The sequence below is a fragment of the Lissotriton helveticus genome, chromosome 5_1 (assembly GCF_964261635.1).
Source record: "Lissotriton helveticus chromosome 5_1, aLisHel1.1, whole genome shotgun sequence".
In the NCBI taxonomy this organism is placed as follows: Eukaryota; Metazoa; Chordata; class Amphibia; order Caudata; family Salamandridae; genus Lissotriton; species Lissotriton helveticus.
The window spans coordinates 1625075787-1625087789 of record NC_136065.1 but is presented as its reverse complement, the minus strand read 5'-3'; the positions used below and the strand labels follow the sequence as shown (position 1 = coordinate 1625087789).

The 12003-nt window shown below is 43.7% G+C and overlaps 1 protein-coding gene across 1 annotated transcript in view; it reads right to left on the bottom strand.

Moving 5' to 3' along the window:
* Positions 1-12003, bottom strand: part of LPCAT4 (lysophosphatidylcholine acyltransferase 4) — a 539966-nt gene that overhangs the window by 256214 nt on the left and 271749 nt on the right. The window contains exon 6 of the mRNA XM_078644815.1: positions 2402-2460. Coding sequence (XP_078500941.1) covers positions 2402-2460 — 59 coding nt within the window. The remainder of the gene's footprint in view (positions 1-2401; positions 2461-12003) is intronic.

Below are 12003 nucleotides of genomic sequence, written 5' to 3'. Positions count from 1 at the left end.
CTGCTTTAAGCTTATGCAGTTGTCTCAAGCAGTGATCAGAGAAGCCCAGGAGCTCCTCCTGCACAGTAAGTTTCTATGCTCCCGAACTGGTCATTTGGATTCCAATCCTCCCAATCTGGGTTCCAGAGATGTGGTTATGCACCTGCATCACCCTCCTCAGTTCACACGGGAAGGCCGGGTACAATCCTAGATGCTACTTTGTGACCTACAGGTCACACAACTTCACAGTTCCCAGGTGCTGGACCAATTATCTCAGAACTCTTAATACCGGCAACCCCTTCTGGCATACGAGGTTGCCGCAACACTTATGACACTCCCCCTCCCCCTCCTCTAGTTGCTGAGAAATTTAAAAGAATCTCTTTGCTAGTAGAAAAAGAGATCCAATTAGGTCAATGAAATATATGTTTTGCTCTAATGTCTAGGGGAAACAGTTCAATATCAAATCAAAAATTGCTGTTAAGAAAATTAGAACCTGTTTTGACAGGAAAGGCCTCAGCATTGTATGCACATATGGTGGTAAGACCACACGATTATCAATAGATTGTAAAATATCTACCATAGTAGATAAATAAGCAGAGCGATTGAGATCTAAGAAGTAGTAAAGTGCACAAATGTAAACAGCGTATTAAAATGTAGTAGAGTCTACAAATTGGTGTTGATAAATGAGATGTGGTTGTCAACTACAGATGCAGCCAGTACTCTTAATCACGTAATCAGTCATACCAGCTAACTACTGAAGGTCACAGATCGAGAAGTTTGGAGCTTTCTGATATTACAAAATGAAATGATTTTTAAATTGAGCTGGTTCTTGCCATAATACTTTTGTGCCCACATACATAGTGAGATAATTTGCCTGACCATTGTAGTTCCTTGGGTCAAAATGTTAAACAGAAACATGTCAGGTAAAGATACTGGTGGCAAGCAATGAGGTTTGGGATGATAAAGCGGTTGATAGTGCACTGTGCAAGAAGGGGTAAAGATTAGTGTGAGTGTCTCTATACCAGCAGAGCTTTGAAGTAGCTGGTAGCAGGAGGTGAATATAGTGGCACAGGAAGAGTTGAATATATAGATGTACTAAACATAGTATGATTGCTATTTTTCTTAGTTTCATTTCTGAAGGAAAAGAAAGATGGTGACGTAGTGTACTGACTTGGTAGATGTAATCGTGGTGCTTGCAGAATGTAATTATGTCAAGGAATGGTCAGACAGCTACTGCCAAGGTGGGAACATGGAAGTCTCCTGTGTTCATGTGAATAAAATACACCTTGAAGATGCATCTTTGATGTATCTTTCTTCTTGCAGCCTTTTGTTATTGTGTCCAAAGCATGAACATCTTCTTTGAGTCCATCAGGATGAAGAAAGACTCAGAATAGCTTGGATTGGTCTCAGTAGATTAGACATGCTAATCCTGGTAGGTACCCATTGAGGAGCATTAGGAATCCAAATCAGATCAAGCACTGAGAAATGGGACAATGCAACCGGGAGTATAAAAGCCTTTGAAGGTTAATAAATGGACTTGGATGCACGCTATCACATACAAACATACACATTCATGACCCAAATACATTTTCTATACTATTACTGAGATTCAAAGTGCACTTTCACAACTGCTTCTTATATGGAGAACTTGTATACTATTTTGTTTGAATATTTGATTTGGGGAAGGAACCAATAATGCTCCCACTGTATCTTTCTCCAGGTAGGTGTCTCTACATCTAGACACATTGCCCATATGAAGTATGCCCCTATCTTAACAACAAACGTAGCATGCCCAAGCCACCAATCCCTGTGTTTCTGTGGAGTGTCTTCCATTGTTCTCAAACAAACACATCATATGGTGATTACCAGCTCCCTAGCATGCTCCGCGCCTGGCACCTTTGAATCAGTTCCCCTCTAAGGAAAGTCAGACTGAATAACTCCCAATCGAGCAAGCACTTTATTCACACACCCTTTAATCTTTCCTATTTCAACTTTTATTTCAGCCTTCACATACAGAATTACACAAAACCGCTTTACCCATGTTGTGCCTGAAGGAGTCTCTACTCCCTTAAGGAAGTTAACCCATCTCACTATAATTTAAATCAAGTTCTGTTACTAGGAACCTCCTTTCGCACAATGACCTGGTATAAATGAGCGCCAGAAAACCAGCTTCCAAAAAAAAGAGTGGACATGTGCTTAAAAACAATACAGTTTTCACAGATACTTTGGTCGAATTATCTCAGCTTTTACACCACTGTTTAGTTCAAAGACACTTAAACTGACCTGCAGTCTGAGCATTTCACACAAAGCAGTTAGGACAACTGTAAAGTATAGAAAATAGCCACTGAACACTCAAAAATGAAGACTATAAGTCTTCAACGTGCTAAGAAACCCACAGACTGTTTTGGACTTGCTGACTCACCATTTTGTTGGGATATCGGACAAGGACAGGTTGAATCGGCACCCCAGCAATGAAGGCACCTGAAATAAAGCAGAGAGATTGTGAGAACAGTGGTATTAAACACATCATACACTGGCTTTTCTGTCCTTAACAGATTCCTGAACACACACACCCACACAGGTGTATACAATGGAAGGTTTATAATTTGTACAAACGTTCAGATAAGAAATGTGTTAAAGACATTTATAGTTGGAGGTTTTTGTGCAGAAACACAGCTTCTGTAAACTGCCAATTAACAAGGATAATAAAACAAACTACAGGAAAGAAGATCAGGTTTGAAATTGCTATTCCCCATCCTGTCCCAGCCAAAGTAGCAATTCTTTTTCTCAACATTTATTTATTTATTTATTGAGTTTTATATAGCGCTGGCTAGACCCGGAGGTATCAGAGCGCTTTACATAAGGAACCAACATAGCGAGTTACAAGGTACAATAATTTCAACATTTCTCAGCAATTTACAATGCAATGACAAGTAATAAGAGGCAGAGAAGGGAAAGGGGGACAAGAATAGAAGTCCGGGAATAGCTGAGAGGGGAGAAAGGCACTTGAGGGGGGATGGGGTAAAGGGCGTCCAGCAAAAAGGAGAAAAAAAATGTTTGAATGTCATCAGAAGGATGACTTACCATGTAGTCTGTGAGCATCGTACCTCTAAATCAGTAAGTTGTGGGGGCCTGTCCAACATTGAAACTGTGTAGGAGCATTTTCCTGGAGCTCCCCTGCACTCTTCAGGCAACGAATGGTCGGTGACCACCCTGGCAAAATAAGAGCCCTGTTGAGCGGGGAGTTGCCAGTACACACAGCTCACCTGCTGGAGCCACACTGCAGTGGGGAGCGACCCTCTTTTTAGGTCAAACCTAGCAGCAGCAAGCATGCACTGCTCGCTCTGCGAGGCAAGCTGTATTAGGGTATGCACTGGAAGCCCCACCCACTCTCCGCCCATATTTTGCATTCGCTTACGTCATTGGCCTTCATAAATGCTGGCTTCTGAATCATACATAGGCTTGTTAGTCCCTCCTTGGTACCACCTTGTCTCCATGTGTTACCTTCCATGAGGACTGGCCCTTTTTAGGTCTCGCCTACGCATCACGCATGCGCTGCATAGGAGACCTTTAGCCATCGTGCAGCTCTTTTTCCAAGCACATACTTGTGCTTGTGGCGGCATACAGCTTGCGGGAGTGCGCAGCGGCGCGCCACAAGCACGAGTATGTGCTTTGAAAAAGAGCAGACTGCGAGCGCACAAGTACTTGTTAATTAACTTTTGCGGCCGCAGGGCCGCGCTTGTGTTTCAGCGCTTGTTTGTTTCCGGTGGTTCCTTTAGCTTCCGGAAGTTGCTTTTGTGTCAGGGAAACATATCCACTTTTCTCCAACTGTGACAGACAGGCCTGAGAATACACTCTGCCTCAAGGACACCGACGCCTCACTCGACTATTTATTTATTTTTATTATTTATTTTATTTTATAGCATTTATAAAGCGCACAGCTACCCACAAAGGGTTTCCCGGCGCCGAATAAGCAAGAACACAGGGTACAACTAAAGAGAGAACAGATCCGAAAGCAGTTATTTGTCGAACAACCAGGTTTTTACACTTTTCCTGAAGCTCCTATAGTTTTCTTCTTTGCGTATTTGAATGGGCAGAGTGTTCCAAAGAGTTGGACCCAAATATGAAAAGGATCTTCCTCCCATTCTAACCCGTTTGTACCTGGGTACCGCAAAGTTCGCTGATGTGACTGAACGAAGATTGCGATTAGGAAGGTAAGGCTTGGCAAGATCTTGAAGATACTTGGGAGCAGTCCCAGCTTTGATTTTAAACAAATAGGTCAGAGTTTTGAAGCGGATCCGGTTTTCGACCCTGAGCCAATGCAGGTCCCTAAGATGTTTAGTGATCCTGGCATATCTGGGAATTTTGCAAAGCAGTCTGGCCGCAGCGTTTTGTACCAGTTGCAAGCGTCTTATCACTGCTTTGTTTGCACCCAGGTATAGGATGTTACCGTAGTCAAGCCGAGATGTCACCAAGGCATTGACTACGGTCTTCTGGGTGGTAGTTGGCAACATCCAGATAATTTTACGTAGCCATCTAAGAATAGTGAAACATATACCAGCCACTTTGTTGGCTTGCTGTGCCATGGATAGATTGTCATCTATGATGACCCCAAGATTTCTAACCTGAGAGGCTGGGGTTGGGAGCTTGCCCAGTGAAGTTGGCCAGTGGGGATCACTCCAGAGATCTTTACTGTTCCCTAAGAGGAGGATCTCTGTTTTTTCCCCATTTAATTTAAGTTGGTTGTCCGACATACAGCAGAAAATTTCATGAAGGCCTGTTTTAAGTGCAGATGGAGCAGACGGGTCAGACTTGGAGAGTGAAAACAAAATCTGAGAATCGTCTGCATCAGTCATCAAAACAAGACCAAAATTTTCTGCAATGTTGGCTAGTGGACGAAGGTACAAATTAAACAACAGGGGGCTCAGGATAGATCCTTGAGGTACACCATGAGGAGAATTGAAAACGTCTGAACAAGCCTCAGAAGAGGTGATCTGGAAGGTGCGTAGGGATAAGTATGATTAAACCCATTCTAACGCCCTGCCCTCGACACCACTCTCCTCCAGCCTGACAAGTAGTCTGGAGTGAGAGATGGTGTCGAAAGCCGCTCTTAGGTCCAAAAGGACCAGTGCCACCGTTTGGCCATCATCTCTAAGCTCTCTTATTTTTTCCGTGACCCCAAGCAGGGCGGTCTCGGTGGAATATCCACTCCTGAAGCCGGATTGGGACGGGTGAAGTAGTCCATTATTTTCCACATAAGTGGAAAGAGCCTCATGAATGTGCTTTTCCAGTAATTTGGAGAAAGCAGGGAGTAACGATATTGGACGGTAATTGGCCAATATCGTAGGATCGGCGGTCGGCTTTTTTAATAGAGGGCTGACTATGGCATGTTTCCATAGAGCAGGAACTAAAGCCTGCTCCATGGAAGCATTGAGTATCTCTGTAATGGGCGTCAGGGTGGAATCCTCCAGTTGGCTAATGATACTAATGGGGATGGGGTCACGGGGGGAACCCGATTTAATAGATTTAAAGAGTTTCCTCAGTTTATCCGATGTAATGGGGGGCCAAGCTTCGAGGTGACAATTTACTTTAGAGATTTGATATGTGTCCTCTTGGTTATACGGAGTGGTGCTGTTTTTATTGATATTAGAGACAATCTTCTCGATCTTTTCAGTGAAGAAGGACGCCAAATCCTGACACTGCTGAGTATTGAGAGGGGCAGCCTCCGCTCTAGAATTTTCTCCAGCCAATTCCTTCACAGTGTTGAAAAGAGTCTGGGATTTGTTAACAGCTATATTTATGGTAGTGGTGACATAGCATGCTTTAGCTTTCATGCATGCCGAGTGATAACTGTTTCTGGCCTTACGGTAGATCTCTTTTTGGTGCAGTTCGTAATTCTTACGCCACTGTCTCTCCAAATTTTTACAGGTAGATTTTTCTTTCTTGAGGGCCTCTGTGAACCAGGGGGCCGGGGGACGATGTACTTTCCCTTTGCAGCGGGATAGGGGCAGACAGGCATTCACTGCGTCATTGAGCCATGTCTGTGTGGCTTCAGCTATACTTTCCATGTCTCCATCAAGACATGGGTGATCTTTGTTCAATGCTTGCTTAAAATGGGTTGAGTCAATAAGGCCTGGAGTGCGATAAGTCTTTTTTTAGCTTCTATTGGTGTCAAATGCTGTCTAGTCAGTTACTGTTTAGCCCCGAGACGTGCTTCACTTCCTGCATTTTTTGGTTAAACTCTTTTGTTTGGGTCCTGGGACATCAGCTCTTTGCCTGGTGTAGCTGTGGGTTCTGTACTACATGGATCCATCATTGATGGGCTTTCCTTGGGGTTATGTTGTTGAAAACATTCAATCTGTGTTAGCAAGTGACAGAAAGTGCCTTGTGATATATCACCACAGATTATGTTTTGAATGCTTGAGCAGACCGCTAGATTGTTTCTTTAACTTCGTGGTACACGCAGCAGCCCCGAGTCTGCAATTCCAGTAGAGGCCAGATTGTTTCAGGACCAGAATTATGATGGGTGCTATTGGTTTACTTTTGTCCGACTATGAAGGCATCGTTTGGGCATTTTGTTGTAACAACTCATCGTAGTTACAGCACTTGAGAGGCGTGTGACAGTGTATATAAGCTGTGCTGTTTATCAAAGGTTGGGCTATGAAAACGCATGTTGCAAAGGCAAACTCAAAGCTGAATCCACAGACAGCATTGACACGGTACTGATGGTGCCACATTCACTTACACTAAGTGTGCACAGATTGGTGAACTGTTCCTCTCCGCTGATTAAGGCTTTAAACTAGTCAACAGCAAGAAGACACATGGACCACTTCCACGGAGACAGGACAATAGCATCCAAGTCACCACAACTAATCCATATATGCCATATATGTCCGATTGCTATTCTTTCACAGCGCCTCCTTCTCAGCATCCTATTCACTGTGCTCTTTAAAGTGGCCGAAAAGTGGAGAAACTGCTTAGAAATTATAAAGTGGCGAGTAGACAATGAAAAACTGCATTCCTGCTCTGCTCTCTCTCTTTGTCTCCTAGTACGACCCTGATCTCTTCTTTTGTTTCGCTAATGTTACCAGCTGTTCGAGCCCATCTCATCCTTTATTTCTGCCCCCTTCCCTCTGCAGCCCATATTGCCCACTCCTGTCCCTCCTCTACCCTTGTTTTCTTCTTCCCCATGCCGCTCCTCCACTTTACTCTCTCCCCTTGGGTGTCCCTGCTCCTCTCCCCATCTCGGTTTCTCTCTCTCACTCTTTCCTATTCCATCACTGCTCTTCTGCCTTTGTGAGCTTACCTCTCCTCCACTGCGCCATTCTTCCTCTCTTCTCTCCCGTCTTCTCACTGTCAGCCTCCACTATCCGGCCAAGTCCACTCTTCATTTACTTCTACCTCCCCCACAGCACCACCTGCCACCATCTCTGCTCTCTCCTGTCTGCAGGTCGCACCATGCCTACCCTGCCCCATTTCTGTTCGTCATGCATCTCCTGCTCAATGCCGCCCTGTCTTACTGTGCAGTTGTATCAAAAATGAGTGATGCCACATATATTCCAACTCTGTGTGATCAGCTTCTCAATACCGGTTCTTTGCTTTCTGGGACTCCTAGTCCTTGTTTTATATAAGGGGATTAAGAAAACACCAATTTCCAGAATGCAATTAAAAAAACCTAGACTGGAGCAGCTAGCCTCATATGGACTCGAGAAACTGGACAAGGTTGACCTGGGTAATGGGCTTGGTCTTTCACCCCACCACTTTCAAATTTCACTAGCCACCACTTGGTTTTTCCACTATGCATCATATTCTACATTAGCCTTAAATGGCAAGCTCAACAATTGATCACCTAAGTATATAACCTGGTGTGAGGTAGAATGAAATGTATGAAAATTATGATTTCACACCAAGTGAATTTCATTACAAGCAGGTTCCCACTTTAACTTGCTATTTAAATGTTTATAAATATAAGTTTATACCAGATTTTATCTGGAGTAATAAAGTCAGAATCTCTTGTGCCAAACTCAAAATAAATATAATAGGAGGAAGGCGCGAGCTACTGAATTGCAGTATGAAACTGCCTTCTTAGTGAGATGAGGTTCTGGTGGATATAACCAGATAAAATTATACAACATGCTTTTGCTGTAATCGAAGCTGACGTATTAAAACCTCTCTTTATCAGTACTACATCAGGAGTTGTATAAAAAGAGTAATCAAATAAAATGTATTTTGCAAGGCTTACAGATTGGAAATGAGCTGGGTTAGGACTGAACAAAATGAGATCTACCAAATCTATACGCCTTGCTGTTTTCCTAGTCAGATAAATGGAAGCATGGCATGTCACCATTCACCACATTGCCTCGTTTTAGGTCTCGGCCTGACGTAAGCAGCGCATGCGCTGCTCTCGTCATACGAGGCTTTTTGGAATCAATATACGATTCCAAAAGCCTCGTCCTAGCTCCGCCTTTAGTTGTGATTCGAGCGCGTCGTTTCGCGTCACGAATTATGCCAAAGGCAGTGCAATGATTGCACTGAAGGCATGTCACTCACTGTTTGTTGCAACCCAGTCTCCTTTGATCTCTTACCGCGGCGGGAGACTGTCTCCTAATTAGCCGATATGCATGCACTTTTTTGTTATCATTCTCTCCCTTTGTTAAAGGCAGCCGTGTGCTTATTTTTGCATCGCGCTTTCACTTAAAGTGAAAGCGCAATGCAATTATAAACAAGCGGCTGCCTTTGCCAAAGCCGAGAGCTTGTTTTATATAACTTGCTGCACGGTGATTGCTCACCTCCCCCCTCCTACCCCCTCGTTGCTTCCTCAGGTTTTCTTCCGTCTGGTAAACTGCTCATGCATTTTGCAATAGGCCAGGCGCTCCCTCGTGCTGCAGCGCTTTGTGATAAATAAAAAAAAATACAATGGGATGCAGAGTCGGGGCGAGTAAACAACGCGGTTCCCGCATAAATTATGACAAAGTGAACAAGGTTGTTCGCCCACACAGAAGAGATTTCCTTCCTGTTCAATGCTTGCCTTTGTCTCTCTGAGACACTTTATTCGGTAAAAGCTAGATAGTCTTCAATAGGTTGCGAGGTGTACATAGACGCGGGCACCTTACTGGGGAGAGCCAACAAGGCCGAAGGGCTGCCAGAGCTGAGCGTGCACAGGGGACGGGGAGCGGCCTAGCTGTGCGAACCAGGTCACCCTTGATAAGGTTCTCCGTGTCTGCAATAGAACAGACAATCTAAAAGAGACGGAATAGAATGTTACCCAGATCAATCAGTGCCGAAAACTGATGGGTGAGATTTTCCATCCAGGTCATTTTTGGTCGTCACAGCTGAAATTCGCCTTCCTTGTTAGGCCTTCAACAATACTGAGAATCACATTTGCAACATTGGGGGAAATAGCTAACCTATGCACAATTTCCTGTTTTCGCTCTAAATATATTCATGTTTATGCCAGTGAACTTGTCTCATCCATACTTACACGCACTGTCCCAGAGTGTACGAACCCCGCGTGAAACAGCTGTGCGCACCCACATAAGTATATATGGGTCCTTTTATCATTTTTCTTCAGATTAGTGTTTTTCCACCACCGGGTGCCCCATGACAAAGGCCATGCATTACAGAGCCGCTCTAGTTAGTTGCCCACGGACCCAAGTTCGCGGTGAGTGAATGGCACTAAAGCACTATCCTCCATAGTGCCAGGGGGTGGGTGGCACGGTGCCGATCAGCAACCAGCACAGGAAGATTCACAGGTGGTCCTGTCTTCATTCCCATCTACTCTACTGTCTCCCAACCCTCGACCCCTACACCTCTTCCGTTTTCTCAGACCCCCCCCTCTTTCAAGAGACCACCCTTTGTGACGCATGAAAGCAGTATAGCGCCATGTGGGTGTAGTAGTGTATCCTCTCTCTCACCCCTTCAAAATTCGGGCGGGGTCTCTGTAATGCGAGTCACCCTGTGGTCTACTACTCTCTACTATTCTCTACTACTCACTCTATACTACACACACTACTACACACTACTACTCTCTACTACGCACCCTGCAGTACTCTCTACTACTCTCTACTAATCACTCCTACACTACTACACACTCTCTACTACACACTCTACTACTCTACTACACACTCACTACTCTCTACTACACACTCTCTACTATTCCCTACTACTCACTCTCTACTCGCTCCTACTCTACTACACTCTCCTAAACACTACTACTCACTCTACTACTCTCTACTACTCACTTTACTACTCTACTACTCACTCTACTACTCTCTACTACTCACTATTACGCACGCACTACTACACACACTCTACTACTCTCTACTATTCCCTACTACTCATTGTATACTACACACACTCTACCACACACACAACTCTCTACTACTCACTCTCTACGACTCTACTACACACTCTACGACTCTACTACACACTCTACGACTCTACTACACACTCTACGACTCAACTACACACTCTAGGACTCAACTACACACTCTAGGACTCAACTACACACTCTAGGACTCAACTACACACTTGACTACTCTTACTACACACTCACTACTCTCACTACACACGCTCTACTACACACGCTCTACTACACACTACTCTCTCTACTACTCACTCTATACTACACTCTACTACTCTCTCTACACATCCTTTACTACTCTCTACTACACACTCTCTACTACTCTCTCTCTACCTCTCTCTACTACTCTCTACGTGCACACATATATATATATATATACATATATATATATATGAATATGCATTTATATGTATATTTGTGTATATACACATACATATATAAACATATATATACACATCTGCATATCTATATAAATACATGTATACATAAACATACGTATGCATGTTATGTACGTGAAAGTTTGAAAAACACTAATAAAAGCAAAGCTAAAAAAACACCTAATTACAAACAGAATTGCTTTAACTTAAACGAGGGCGAAACCTATTGCATTTTCAATGCTCGTTTACCATGAAATGACATTCTGTACTGATAATTTGTCAAAGTTCTAGAAGGGAGGGAGGATACCTTCTTGTGTAAACTACAAGGGGGGGGGATTGGAATCTAGAAAAAGGTATTGGTCACAATTGAAGGGGTAAGAACTGAAGGGTAACAAGGATTGGAAAGATTTGTTCTCGTTCTGTCAGGGCAGCAACCTGGCAAGTGTGTCATTGCTGTCACGCGAGTGTGCATGGTGCCAATCTGGCTGGAATTTTAGTCATGACTTGACTAGTACTCCCGTGAATGTTGCTCGTCCACCGTTGGCAACCTTTGGGAGAAAAAAAGCGACTTAGGGTATGAACCCCAGCTCAAAGTTGTGGCCTCCTTTGGCGTAGTAGGATAAGATAAAACCTGTGCTTTTAAAAACATTGCAGTATTTCGCTCAGATTGTAAATCTTGATTGCTCTTCCATTTTTAAAAAGCTGAATGGCTACTGCTCATGTTGCAAAATTTCCAGTTGTATCCATTATTTATTTATTTATTTATTTAAGTTTCAAAAACCTTTATTAGCATTTGGCATAGTACATCGGTACATAGGTTGTATACACTGAAGATACAGACATTCTCGACCTCATTCTCCTCTATTTTCCAACCATCGGGTATCTTATTAACCACCCAATCCCAGTACCCTCCGGCAGTCGCATATTGAAGTATCTGAAGTTGATAGTCCGCTGCATCTTCTAACATCTATAAACATGACATTTGGAAGCAATCGTGCGCGAGTCATTATCAGCTGTAGATGACATATAGCATTTCCCCATTTTCTCTAGTTCATGGCACTATCTGACAGATCATAGGATCACCTAAGCAGCCACTCAGTGCTCACTATCCAATCCATTGCAATCTAGCATGAAATATCTGTCTGTACCAGTCCCTCAGGTCTGTCACCCTCTCCTCCTTCCAGTGCATCCCTACCCCCATCATAGTCTTCTGTGATGTTTTCCCCCAGTCTTAAGAGATAGGCAGTCAACAGGCCCCAGATGTCTTAAGGCCTGGATTTCAGA